General features: G+C 45.4%; 1 protein-coding gene across 1 annotated transcript in view; it reads left to right on the top strand.

Moving 5' to 3' along the window:
- The first annotated feature begins 4145 nt into the window (after window positions 1-4145).
- nfatc2a (nuclear factor of activated T cells 2a) overlaps window positions 4146-14946 on the top strand; it is a 157557-nt gene continuing 146756 nt past the window's right edge. Inside the window, exon 1 of the mRNA XM_069883607.1 lies at window positions 4146-4210. Within this exon, the coding sequence (XP_069739708.1) occupies window positions 4150-4210 (61 nt within the window). The 5' untranslated portion in view covers window positions 4146-4149. The remainder of the gene's footprint in view (window positions 4211-14946) is intronic.

Raw genomic sequence — 14946 nt, forward strand, 5'->3', positions numbered from 1 at the left:
GATCCCTATGGATTTGGTCAGGCCTAGGTATGATTTAAATTGATTTAGATATAAAGACATGCAGCATGGCCATTTCAGCCCACGAGTCTGTGCCGCCCAATTTACACCCCCGGAACGTTTCGAATGGAGGGAGGAAACAAGAGCCCCCAGGGAAAACCCACGCAGACACGAGGAGAATGTACAAACTCCTGACAGATAGTGCGGGATTTGAATCCCTGGTCCCAATAGCTAGCGCTGTAAAGGCATTGCGCTGACCACTCCACCAACTGCGCCACCCTATGATGAAGTGCAGAAGACCAAAATTAGGAGGCTTCAGAGGTTATAGCACCACTGGGGAGCGATTAATAAACCAAAATGGTTCAAATTGCTTTGGTGTGGAGCAGTGGCTCTCAACTTTTTTCTTTCCACTCACAAACCACTTTAAGTAATCCCGATGCCATCAGTGCTCTGTGATTAGTAAGAGGTTGCTTAAGGTGGGATGTGGGTGGGAAGGTTGAGAACCACTGCTCTAGACCCAATTGTTACTGAAATATTTTGCTTGAGAAAAATGGACATTGGCCCATTTCCTTTGGAGTTCTGAAACCGTGCACATAACGAGTCACTTAGGTACGATTAAAACAGTGGTTTTCTAACATTTCTTCCCACTCACATACCATTTTAAGCAATCCCTCACCCATCACGGAGCACCGATGGCATAGGGATGACTTAAAGTGGTATGTGAATGGAAAGAAAAAGGTTGAGAACCACAGGTGTAGAGTATTTTTGCAACTATTATTTTAAACCTTTGGCAATACTAAACCTCTCCCCCTCCCACAAGCTACAACATTGCAACCATCTGATACCTTCAAAATGTAATTTGGCCATACTGTTTCGAAAGGACAGATTCAATGCAAAATGGGACTGTAGGATTTTGCTTTTAAAAAATAGGAAAATAAATTAAGTTCAAAAGATTTCTGTTTTATTAAAAATAAATGCCTAACTTTGTCAATAGAGCCTTTAAGAGAAACACTTGTGGCAGGAAGCATTTCAATTGCAGATCTAATTTTTATAGATATTTTGGAAAATTTAAATATAAGTGATCATTAACCATCTTATTATTCTAAACCTTGTGGAAGATGAATTTGAAATTCCACATTGTTCTTTATGTCCAGCAATATTTTATTGATTTTGCAATGTATATCATTGATAATTATCGCTATAACTTCTTAGATAATGTTTTCAATCACTACAACCCGTCACATGTCAAGCTTTATTTAAATGTTTGCAAGGTGCTCTCTGTCAAAAGCTGGATGAATTACAATATTTACTTATGTAATCGTCAAATTGTTGGACCACTTTTTCGGCTACTAAAGAAGGGAGGGTGTGGACTTTTACACGGGCCAAACTTTTGACCTCATGAAGGACTTGCGTTGTTCGAGGCGTCAGGAGCTCGGATGGACTGTAGCGCGAGTCCATGAAAGAAATGAAAACCAGCAGCAAAACATTTTTAGGTCAGTTGATTAACGCAACGTGTCGGCGCCACGACGTGATTAAACAGGCTAAATTCAATCCAAGTTCATTTAATGTTTTTCCAACTTCCTATACAATGCAACAAATCTAAAATTATCTTTGTTTTCAGCTTGAAGTTGTCTATCATAATCCCAATTAATTTTGTTTCAGGAAGCAAGTCTTTTGGAAAAAATTCTGTTGTCCAGTGATAACTTTCCCATCTTTCTTCGAGTATGACATTGAGACCTGGGTCTACCCGAGAGGGCAGGTCAGACCTTGGGCAGAGGTCATGCTTGCCTTTTGATAGGAGAGTGCTGTGAAGGATGCACTCTTGAGGTGTTAACATGATCGTTCTCTTCCATTACCTTGCTGAATGCCTGCAATATTTTCTGTGGTGCTTCAGGATTTCAATGGCCACATTATTTATTATTTAGTCTGAACTCTGATTTTTATCGTGCATTTGATTTTCCATAATTGAAGTGCATGCATCACAATTATTAACTATAAAGCAAATTTTTATTTACTTCGAAAACCGGGAAACAGAATGCAACACTAGAAAGTGAGTTTTATGGTTGCTTTAGACCGCGTGTTGTGTGAATAGAGAACTTATGGCAAGGAGTGCTAATTTTAAACTTGCGTATTTTTTACCCATTTATTTTCGGCTGTATTTTACTGGTTACTTGAATTCCAGATAACAGGGGTTTTACTGTGTTTTTATTTCCTTCATTGCAATGACTGGGTAAAATTAGAAGAAAGCATTGAACGGTGAGAGATTATTCTATCGATGTTGATCCTTCCCCAGACAGCCCCCATCCATTCTATTAAATTTAACGTTAACCTTTAAATTCAGACCTACGATAACAGGCCCTCTGGCCCTCGAGCTGTTCCACCCAAATACCCCAATTGTATCACAATCCCTAGAGATGGTGGCAGATTCGAACCCAGGTCACTGGTGCAGTAATAGTATTGCACTAATCGTTAGACTAACCTTGCCTCCTACACTCACTGTGTCGCCCTAAGACTTTTTTCCAACAATTTAATCTTCGGAGAAAAGACATTAAAATTTCTGTTGTGCCACTTCCACTCAAGCGAATCGGTCCTGAGTTTTATATTATTCACGAAGCAGAAGTAGGCTATCGGCCCCTCTTCCCTGCTCCGTCGTTGAATAAGATCTTTAACCTTAATTTCCCTTGTCTGTGACAATGGCATATTGTTTTCTTCCCTTCATCACCCAAACAACAATTTGAAGTCCATGGGTGGGAGGGAAGCTTGCATTATGTTCTCAACTGCATTCACTCTCTTCTGTAGTTGCGACCAAACCTGAGCAGAGCCAACTGCTGTTCGTCCGGTAAGTATGTTTTCAAAGGTGCATCTGTAGAAGTGGTTGAGGGACAAGGGGGTCACGTCAGACGTCCTGAGTCTTCGAAGAAAGATCTTGGCGATTGCACCAACGTTCTTGTCCTGGATCAAGTCATGGGAGATGTTGAATCCTGAGAACTTGAAGCTCTCTCTCCTTTCCACTTCATCACCGTTGAAGTGCACAGGGTGGTTTGGGGTCTCTTTCCTCTCCTGAACTCGAGGGTCATCTCACTAAGTTGAGGACTCACTGCGTTGAAAGAAAGGCGGTCATCTTGGCACTCCGCCACCAGCCTTTCAGTCCCTCTCTCGTACTCCGTCCCTTCACCGTTTGATCTACTTCTGCGGCGTCCTTGGTGAATTTGAAGAGGGAGTCGGCACGATATTTGGCTGTACGGTCCTGGGTGTCGACAGAGTCGAGGCGGGGGCTGAGGGCACGTCCTGGTGGACCGCCGGTGTTGAATGTAATGGAGGAGACGCTGTTACCCGTCCTCACGCCAAGTCGGTACTACCTCGGCCTCGAAATCGAGCAAAATTCCAGCCGTGGTAGGACTTAAATGGTCTGCCCATTTCTTATCCATTCTGCCTTTTCATGTTTTCGAGTGGAGCTGGATTCAGCCTAACTCCTCCACGCTGTCAACATGCCCACCTGAGCAGATCCTATCAGAAAGTATCCCTGGAAGCCTTGCCTATCCATTCCGGAGAAAATGCTCCAATCTTCATTTTCTTCAAAGTTAGCCTTAGAAATGAGATGAAAAGAATAGCCTGAATTGGGAAGGATTTGTGTGGAAGGGAGGGCGATTTGTTGTAAATTCCAAAGGGACGAGAGGGCCTGCAAACTTGGAGCTGGCCTTGGTTGAAAAGCCTTCTCGTGACTTTGTCCTTGAGAGAAGAAAGGCGCTGGACAATGAAGCATTTGTATTTGTGAATCAGGAGGCCGCCCAACAATTCCTTGGCACTGAGCGGCGGCGGCGGCGTCATGGATTCCGGAGTGACGAGTTCGCAGGAAACCCCTCCGTTCCGTGTCGGGATGGATGCCAGGGTGGTCAAGGCAACGGACTCAACAGGAGGAAACACAGAGGGAATCCCGTTGGTTTGACTGGAGCGCAACTATAAACACTCGGATCCCTGGGAAGGAAGTGGCGTTTTCCCTCGGTCGTGACAGGGATCTGGGACCGAAGAAAGTCAGTGCAGCGCCTGGCCAGTGCGGGACTCGAGTGCACTCTCGGATTGCTCCGCTTCTTCCAGCCCACGGACAAGCTTTCCCGCCACTGCGCGCTCGGGCCGGGCCACTGATGTGGGCTGATGTTCCGGGAGGCCGCCTGCAGACCGGTGCCCTATCACATCATGAGGTGCATGGATCAAGGTACCGGCCCTTTTAGCTGCTGGAATCGACACGATGTGGCCAGTCGCGAAACCTGGCGGTGGGTGGGAAGTCGCCGACTCTTCCTTGGAAGGGGCCGATCCTTCTGATGGGGTCGACGCCTCCACTCGCCCCGTTGCTCCCTTTTCCTCTCCGCCGCTCGCGGGCGTTGTCCTCCGGGGCGCTTGTGCAGAGCTCGGTTCCGGAGGGGCAGCCGAGGCGACCGCACCTGCCCCGGCTTCTCTCGGGCGGGCCCCTCCGAATGAGGCGAAGCCCCCGGCTGAGAGCGGCCGGACACATTCACCGGGTGGGGGGTCGTCGCTCGCCCCACCTTCGCCGCTCCGACTTTCTGGCGGCCACGTGGGGGACGAGGTGGCTGTCAGAACGCGCACCTCCGGCTCCGCGCCCGCGCTCCGCTCTCCCGCCTCTCTCATCCTCTCCCTCGGATCGTCCGACCCGTGCCGACCCCTCCCTCGGCTCCAAGGATCGCCCCTGACCAGCAGCCACAAAGTGGGCGACGCCTCTTCACAGCCGACATTTGCACGGGTTCAGTTCGCCTCTGTTCCTGCACGGAGGGGCTCACGCCTCCCCGTCCTGCTCACCCGCCGAGAGCCACGGGGGGGGGGGGCACGAATCTCGGGGATTTCCCCGTGACCCCCTTGGCTTCTTGCCGCCCGATAAGATCGACCCGGGCCGAGCATTGGCCAAGCGGCTCTGTGGCGGGACGCGGTCCTTGGAGGGTTCCTCCAAAGCGGCCACGGGATGGTTAGGGTGGACAGATGCAGGAACGGGTGGACGGGCCAGAACAACCTGCCCCAGCTCCTCCTGGACAATCACTGACTTCACTCCGTGGGGGCTCCCGAGTAGCAGGTGAAATTTGGACCTCCCCCCTTCTCTCTGCCCACGGAACGAACACCCTGAAATGCCACTGAAATAAATGGATCTGCACTGAAAGAACTCAGCAAATGCTCAGGGTGCAAGTTGCTTGCTCCCTGGTTGGAATCATGGTGAAGGTTCACTCCAAACTGGAGAAACCCCCAGGGAGGCCAACACCTCCACCGTCCCGTGGTTATGGATTGTCTCCCTCAAGATGCCTCTGAATGATAGCCGTCCAGAGGCACTCCCAGGGTGCTGGTGAGTCAGCCATCCCGAGATACTCCCACTCTGTACGGCCATTCACTTCAGAGCATCGGACTGTGGGTTGATGGCAGCATTCCAGTTCCACCCTCAAAGAGGAACTGAATAAAAAGAGATGGGCAACAGGAAAAGGCCCAATGCCTTGCCTAATGTGTTTCCGATGTCTTTCCTAAAATTCAAGGTGAGCAACTGAGAGGGACTTCCAACCTTCACTCAGATAAGGTCAGTCGGCAAAATGTATCCTGTTGCATTTCCAGATGCTTCCTCGATTGGGAGATTTTATGAGCAGAAATGGTCATTTTAATTTCATGTCCTCTGAGCGGCCTACCGTCGTGCCAGAGAACGAACGTATCTTCGGTATCGACCACCCTGGAACTTAACTCAAAGGGTCATACAACAGGGAATTGGACCTTCGCTCCACCAAAAATAGGTTGATGAGTCAAACACTAAATGGCAAAAAAAACCCCATATTCCTAACATCTCTCCCCCTATTCTACCACTCTGATACTAGGAGCAATTTACAGCATCCAATTCACCTCCAACCCTCATGCCTCTCAGATCTAGGGGGCAATTGGAGCGCTCCATGCAAACCCACAAAGTCGCGGGGTGATGTGCAAACTAGGCACACAGACTGCTGGAGGTTAGGATTGAACCTCGGTCACTGGAGCTGTGAGGCCTTTAGTGTTTGCTTGGTGTGAAGATTAAAAGTGTCCCTTCTGCATCAGAAGGGCTATGTCATGATTCTCTTTCCTGAGATTGTTCATATTCTCCATGGCAGGTTGAAGTCCAGATGTCATTTGTAAAAATACTTTCTTCTGGGATTCCTCTGGGATTCTTGGGTATTTGGGAAAGGGAAGTACCAGTGAGTATTTTGGGAGTTCATGTTTCAGGCCTAGGAAAGGTCTGTGTATTGACATTTATCACAATACATAGCTGCCAGTCTATTCTGTTTCTCGTTTGTTCTAGTCGATTACAACTCTTCCAAAGATCTGACTTCCCTTCAGAGGATCTCATGTCATCCTGCGATTTTCTGCCTCTATTGTATACTTCAGAACACATCTGAGTTTTGAATGTCAGCGTACTCCACACTTCACTTCTCTTAAGCCACTGCAGAAGCTGGTTTTCTCAGTGTATCGCGCATGAGTTGCTGCGAAATGACTAACCAAATTAGCAAGTGGTTTACAATGATCACAAAACAGCATTTAAAAGGCTGGACCTTTAAAACTCAATTCCCCGGCGGAACAGTAATAGTCAACCTTGGTTTATAGAATAATGCAGTACTTCATTCCGATTCTTTTATACCCAGAGCCACTCTGATTCCACAGTTTCCTTGTTGGGATTTCCCGAGCAGTTGTGCCTGTCCCTGAAGTGATTGTGCCTTTGAAGTTTGTGGACAACATTACATTTCGGCCAGACATTCAATACTGTTGACCAGTACTAATATTCTTTGCCCTCATTTTGTTCGATCTGCCATTCGGCCCCTCAAACTTGTGTTTCCCTTTTCCCAACAGCCGCACATGATCATTTTCACAAGCACATGGATTTTTTTCCTGGTAACTACTGTTGGATCTGCTGTCCGTGCCTGTTGAGGAAGTGTGTTTCAATTCATACCAAGTCATTGAGTCATCAAGTTTCTCCTCCCTCTCAGTTCATTGGCTGAAAGCCCCTCTGCCCTTGTTTACCACTGGGATACGTTTTGTATGTATTGCAATGTATTCATTGGGATTTTGGTTGTCAACTGAACACAATTTCTAACAAAAATATTGATGCATATCATAATAGCCTTATGATGGACTAATGCTGACCTCTGAGGTCCAATCTGTTACGAGCACTCAGGATGTTTACAGTGTTTGAAGATATTAAGAATCCCGTAGCCTGTACAATATCCATTATGGATGCATAAATAAAGTATATGCTGCACACATCTTTTCAAACAAGATACCATAGAGCAAACTGGCAAAGCTGAATCTGCCACCTTTTCCGACGATGTTTAATCAGTGGATCACAAGAAATAAGCTCTTTAGTGCTTGTGGGTCAGATTTTTCTAAGTCAACTTTGAATTTTATTTAGCAGCTGTTCAAGTAAAGTGAATTATTATTATTAGTTTTGAAATGGTTTCAACCAAGAAAGAGTACTTTTTGCTTCCACCAAAGAGAATTTCTTTTGTGCTCTGAAAGGGTGAGCATGGACGTTAGAAGTGCTGAATCAGTCGAATTCAAACCAGATATATAATATGGCAACTGCATCCAACTCCAAGTAGATCCCCAAATTAAAATTTTCTGAGACCTAACTAGAAAGCTTAAAGTACCTCCATTCCATTTGGTGTTTTGAAATGCTGCCAAAATTCCTTCTGAAGGGTGAAATCTTTATCTTATTTCAAGGAGGGAAAATGCCTATCTGGAAAGGCAGAGGTTCTTTGCCCTTACGCCTAAAGACGTACCTTCGTGAATGCACCGTGGCTGGCTCCAACCCTTCTCGGGGAAGGATAAATGGAAGAGCGCTGCACTCCGCTGCCTGGCCTGAATGTACAGCTGCTGCAAGCGGCTGGTTAGGGGTGGGCTGATGACGCCATCAGCCCGCGACCCATTTCCCCACTCACCCCTCTCCTTCCACGACCCCCTCAAGGCGGGGGTGGCGGGTGGGAGCCGTCGGGGGCAGCGGTGGCCATCGGGGCAACGGGAGCTGGCAGGAGCCATCAGAGGGTGGCAGGTGCGGGCTGCGACAGCTCCATCGGGCCACTTCAGTCTTTGGGGCCGCTCTCTGCAGCTCTGCCACATATCTGTGATGGGTAGTGTAACGGCACCATTCGCCCTGCCTCCATCGGCTCTGGAGGATGTCACGAGGCGCCTCTCAATATAAATGGGGTGCTGGAGCAGCCTTTGAGGGCTGTTGTGCAAAAGATAAGTTTTCGATTCACGCTTGTAGCCGGCCTCCAGGCAGAGGCCTGACGTGAAATGGCCTAAAGATTAATAACTGCCAAGCAAGATAACTTGTACTTTGTCTCCTCCGTTAAGTAAATACATCATCTAGCACCTTGTATCCACTTAAGAATCCCATTGTAGATAAGCATATTGCAGAGTGGTTTGGGATCAAATCCATTTCCCATTTCCAGTAACAGTTGGGATGCGGACAGATATATTAAATCAACATTATATAAAGTCATTTTGGGTCTCTTTACTGAATATTACCAAATAACGCTTGGATCACCTGTGGAACTGCGATGTGAGGGGGTGCTGAGGGCACCAAAGGGTCCCTTACCATGTTGGAGGTTCAGATCTGGACCTTGGGCTGCCAATAGTTTGTGCTGGACTCTGGGTGACTGTGGAAATGCTGGAGGCGAATTGACGGCCACTCGGTGAGTCTGGGGCGTGACTCTCATTTGCTTCTCTTTCTCTGACTGTGTCTGTCTGAAAGACTGACTGTAAGAGGCAGTTAGGCCATTTCTGCCAATGGCGAATCTGTCGGCCTTGCAGCAGGCAAAGGGAATTTCAGGACATAAGATACTGTTTTATTACTATGACAATAAATTGAATCTTGAATCTTGATCTATGCACGTGTTTCATTGCAGCTGTGCAAGTGAAGCTAGACTTTCTAAAATTCTTGTATTGTTTTCAGATTTCTGATGAATTAATTTAATGGAGAATATGCCCAAAACTATGTTATCTACTTGACAGTATTTTTATTTCAAATAAAATATTGAAAAACTCAAATGTTGAAGAAAATTAAATCACTGGCACGACTGTAAAATCTCCAAAATAATTCACTTTCACTCTGCAATTACATTGAAAGAAAATGCAAATGATATTCAAGTACGTACTCCAAAACTAGGATTATAACTCATCCAGCTCTAATGGTTAGAAATACCAGGCAGGTCACAAATAACCAACACTATTTTCTTTTCCAAACTACATCTGCTTCATTAGTATATCTGATGCCTGGGATCTAGATATTACAAAGAGTTGGTTTTGCTGATACCCTCAGGCAAAAATAAAAAGGGACAGAAATTTGTCCTTCACATAATATTAAATGTGTGATGTGTGTTGAGCTCTATGTTTCCAATAATGCAATCCATTATAGTGGATAGAAGAGAATAAAAGGATGCTTTTCAAAGTTAGGTTGCTACAGCTGAGTAATCACTTGGATTTTAATCATTCATATAATTCGATCAGATGTTCCCAACATCTTCATGTAGGAAGTTCACAATCTGGAAAATTTACAAACTGTTCAAGAACTTACTCTAGCCCCTTTTCCACTGGCATCCCAGTTAATTGGCAGTGCAGTGTCCCGGAAGAGGATGCCCTTTGTGCCCTTTCCATGGGCCACCCTTAACTGCGACACTAATTGCTTTTCCACTGAACACACTCATCCCCAGGGATCGGAGTGTTCTACCTTCAACTGGGAGGTGGTGACTTTCTGCTGTCCCTTTTCCATTGGTTTTATGAGCACGATGGTATCAGCAAATGCCAGGGATATGGAGTAGGGGTCGAGGCAGTTAATCCCCGGTGTGAAATGACGTCATTTGACATTGGCGTACAGTGGCAGACAGTGTTCCTTTTCCACTTGACCCATCCCAGTAAATTCCCAGTTCATTCCTGGACCAGGGTGCCAGTGGGAAAGGGGCTTGTGTACAAAACTATCACGAGTCACTGAGCTTGTAACATCACTTTAATGTTCTGTTGGGCCATCTTCCAGCAGAAAGCAACATTTCAGCTGCAGTATTCTTGCTGAAGATAATCTTTTATAATTTTTGGTTTCAAAACACTGAAAAAGCCTCTGAGATCCTTTCAGAATGGTTTGGTGTGGATTTACTTTTGCTGCTTTTTATATAATAATTATTACTGTAGACAGTATTCTTCGATGAAACAAATAGCTATCAATCTTCCTGATCGTATATTTCTAAACATTACAGCATTTCTATTCCTGGAAAGAACTGGTATGTTACTTTTGGATGAAAAAGAGCACAAATATTAAAAGATACATAAAAATAAAGCAGAGTTTTGTGATGGGTATTTTAGGTGAGGTATAGATGTTGGTACCTTTTTACATTCCACCTGGTTATGCACGAAATTAAGACCCTTTTGGACAGAATTGGGGGAAGTGTTGACAAAAATTGTGGGGGTGAACTTCCCTCTAGACCCAGAATTGCTTCTTCTGGAGAATTTGTCAGTTATAACAGTTAACTTCTCCAGAAGTAAATCTAAATTTATTAAAATTGTATTGTCAATAGCCAGGAAATGTATCGCGGTAGCGTTGAAATCCAAGAATGGGGATCCAGTATGGTGGTAGAGGGGTGGTAGTTGGTTTTTAGAACTCTCCAGACAGTTTAATATAAAAGGCAGAAAAAAAATTTCTTCCAACAAATTAATAGGGAAGGTTAAAATACCACAAGAAGAAGGTTAAAAAGAATGGGAAAGAAGACAAGCAAAAATCGGTTTCAGAAAGATTGGGAAAAATAAAGAGCGGGAAGGACTCACCACACCACAAGGACGATGCGTGGCTGGCGACAGCACTGGAGTCAGGACCGCAACATTGCAACCCCCGTTGGGCAGAGAACTCCCCCGGAGCAGTAAGAGAGGGCACCCTTAGTGGGGCTGTCCTGAGAGGAGGTCAGCGGGGAGCTGCGAGAGATGGTGGGAGCGTGGTCTAGAGTGCCATCAGGTGCAGACAACGGGGACGCCCATACCAATATGTGAGGGAGTTGGCCTGAGGCAGCGGTGATGATGAACAGGGGAATTGTAACATCACAACTCCTGTCAGGACTAGAAGTCCCTCAGAGCAGTAGGAGAGGGCAGCCCTGGCTGGTCTGATCTGAGAGGAGGCCAATGGGGAGCTGCAAGTGAGTCTGTGGGAGTGCAGTCTGGAGCACTGTCAGGTGCAGACAATGGGGTAGCTCATACTTGAGGGAGATGACCTAAGGCAGAGAATGGCAGCAGTGGTGATGGATGGGGATCGCAACAGGCTGAAAAAAAAAAATCAAAGAATCACAGAGTTAGATTGTCTTGCCTGGGAGTCGAGAGGAAGTTGTTCGCGGAGCTCCATTGGAAGTCAAGTTGTTGGGCCAGGCGGGAAGCAGGAGTGGCGAGGCTGAAGAGACAACAGAAATGCATGGAAGGAAGAAAGGCTGTGCAACTCAATGTTGGAGAGCGAGATAGATAAGGAAGATGGAGAAGAGCAGGAAGACTGCGGGGGAAGGAGAAAGATAGTAAATAGAGAAGAACAGAAAAGAAAGGAGATAGAGGGCTTGATATCCTCTACTAGGGACATAATGGTGGCCAGGTGAAACATACGTTGAAAAAATTGGTGGCAGGTCAGGGGGTGATCAAGGATAGGTTAGATAACTTGACAGAAAGGGTGACAGAAGCTGAGGAAAAAAATTGAGAGAGTGGAAGAAAGGTTGGATGAGAGAGAATGAAATGGACGTTTGGGTGAGGGAGAGAGAAAGTGAGAGACTGTGGGAAAAGATAGATTCTTTGGAAAGTTACAGCAGGAGAAATAAAATAATATGGGGGTGAAGGTGGGAATAGAAGGGAGAGACCTATTGGGGTTCTTTAAAAAGTGGATCCCAGAAGTGCTGGGGAAGGAAACATTGGGGAAGATTTGCAATAATTAGAGGAAGCCCACTGGCCTCTTGACTCCCGCTGAGTCCAAACCAATGACCCCGCTCTGTCCTGGTCAGATTCTTTCACTACCAGAACAAAGAACGAGTTTTATGGGCGGTGGCTTTGGGAGTAAAGGAAAGGAGGAGTCCGGCGGGAGTATAATATTTTTTACACCCAGATGTTAGTGTGATGCTTTCAAGTGTATCGAAGATTGTTACAAGTGAGGGCAGCTCATTGTTATATGAGCAATTGAGGAATAAATATGATTTATTTAATTTAACAAAGAAGATCTTTTTTAAGGGACAATTTGGGACTATCTATGACTGCCCATGTGTAATGACGTCGAGATTCTAATTTGAAGGGGGAATGCATGTAAGATTATTTCTATGACGTATTTCATATTCCGAAGTGAGGGCCTGAAGCCGGGAAGAGATGGGAGACGGACTTGGGCACAACAATCCATGAGTGGTGCCAGTCAGATCTGTGTCTAGACAGCACGACAGCTGTTATTAATGCCAGGGACAGCTTGGTGCAATACAATTTCCTGCATCAACTGTACCTCACACCACAAAAATTATATAAATCTAAATCCAAAGTCTTGGAAATGAGCTTTAGGTGTGGTGTGTAGATTAGAACCTGGCTGTGTACAAGGGTGAAATCCCTCTGGGAGGTCCTGGAGGACATTCTGGAAAAAAAATTACGAAGGTGGATTTTCCACAGGATCTGGAATTGTTCCTTTGGGGAAACGTTATATGGTCATGTGTTTTAAACTGTCCAAGTACCAAATTCAATTTGTGAAAGTCGCCTTGGTGGTCACCAGGAAGTGTATAGCAGTTTTGTGGAAGTCTGACTCCCAATTAAGTACCACAGGATGGAATATGGAAATGCAGTGTTGCATTCCCCATGGAGGAAACCATGTACAATTTAAAGAAGAAATACGACATGTTTGTTAGAATGGGGCAGCTCTATTTTAAACTCATAGGTACACAGACATAATTTTCACTCTTTGGAATAAAGGAAATGAAGATACCTGTCCCAGCAGGGAAATGATTGGGATCAAGGAATGTTGTGCAGGCTCTTGATTTTTTGTCCCTTACCCCTTTTTATTTAATTACTTGGGGTTTTCTTAGTTTTTCACAAGGGTTGTTGACCTCACCAGGATTTGTGTTTTCTGTATTTGTATAATTTATGTCACTTTATTTTTGACAGCATTGGGGAATGTGGGGGAGACAAACAGCATGTTATACATAAGTGCTGGAAGAAAGTGCATTGTTGTATCCCGATCAATATGAATCTTCGAAAATCAAATTTAAAAAAACATGGAAATCCGATTTCAAACTTCACAATGATTGTTGGAATATGGAAGTTGTATTCCCTTGAGAAGATTACTTAGTCTTAAGCCACTTTCAGGTGGAATATCCTGGAGAATGTGGCTCCGGAGTAGCTGCAGGTGTCTGGGAAGGGACATTCAGGTGGCAGCGCTGAAGGAGGTGTTCTGCCACCTGAAAGATCCGAAGTGGGGAGAGGTGCCTCGGAGCAAACGCCGGCTCCTGAGTCGGGGCAGGGGCAGCTGTCTGACAGCTTGCCTCCACACTGACTGACAGCCCCCTCCTCACTGCCTGACAGCCCCCTGGCGCAAGACTATGGGACTGGAGCGGCCAGCGCAGGACTATAGGGCTGGGGTGGCCGGCACGGGACCACAAGGCTGGGGCAGCTGGCGCGGGGCATCAGGGCTGGGGCAGCCAGCATAGGACATCAGGACTTGACGGCCGCCCCGGCCCAAACATCCTGCATCGGCCGCTCCAGCGCTGACATCCCACGCTGGGGAACTGTCAGGCAGCAAGGACTGCTGGGCACCTGAAAGCTGCTAGGCCTGCCTGGTTCTGCTTTCAGGTGCAACAGGGGAGCCAGAGCATATGCCTACAGGAGGAGGATTAGGTAAGTGCTCTTCTTGGCTGGGTTCTCCACTTTCAGGTGGCCTCCCAACAGCCACATTGGGGTAGAATAGGCGGCTTTACAGTTGGGTATTCTGGCCACCTGAAAGCTTTAGGAACAGATATAGGATGTTCGTCAAAAATTGGTAACCTTATTTAGATTACTTAATTGTATAATTTATTTTCATATTTGTCAATGAGTATACTCCTTATTAGAAACGTAATACTTTTAAAACGATGTGAAGCTGAGATGTCGAACCTTGCTCCTGTTTATTTTTCTTTTCTATTTTCTTTCTTTTTATCTCCCTCGATTCCCTGCTGTCTGTCTCCTTTTCTTTCCAGTCTGGGGAGGAGGTGCTGGGAGAAGAGGGACTCTCCTTTTTATTTTTTTTTGGACCTTATGAATTTTTTTCTATTCAATGTATTCTTGTTATTATATTGAGTCCTATATTCTATATTTTCTTATAACTTAAATAAAATATTTTAAAAGAGAAAAAGAGCACAAAGTTTTAATTATGGTTTTTTAAAAAGTGCTGAGTTAAAATGAACTGGCCTTTGAAATTGATCTATGTAACTTTTCCTTTTAATTGGAATTAATTCAGGTAAAATTGTATTTATTGGTATACTTCAATATTATTTCATCCTTCCTGGATATCTTCAGTATAATATTTTAGCAGAAGGAATAACAATGTATTTATGAAAGCAGAGTGCTAACCAGTTATGGAATTTCATTGTGTAAACCATGAAAATGGTAACTGTGTAATAAATATGTGATGCCAGGGGGGGGGGTTATACAATTAGACCAAGTTGTGATTCTCCTTGATATGGTCAGCTGGCAGGGTTACTTTGGAGCAAAGGCTATTTTGTAAAGAAGATGGAGGGTTATGGGCATTGTGCAGGGAGGTGGGACTAGAAAGGGGTGTTTGGTTCGGTGCGGACTAGAAGGGCCTAATGGCCTCTTCCCGTGCTGTAATTGTTATGTTATCTGATGATGGAAGGTCAAAGTCCAATACAAAAAAAAAATGAAAGGACATGTAACCCATTGTCTTTGCAGAAAATCCTATTGATT

The sequence above is a fragment of the Narcine bancroftii genome, chromosome 6, assembly GCF_036971445.1.
Source record: "Narcine bancroftii isolate sNarBan1 chromosome 6, sNarBan1.hap1, whole genome shotgun sequence".
Taxonomy (NCBI): Eukaryota; Metazoa; Chordata; class Chondrichthyes; order Torpediniformes; family Narcinidae; genus Narcine; species Narcine bancroftii.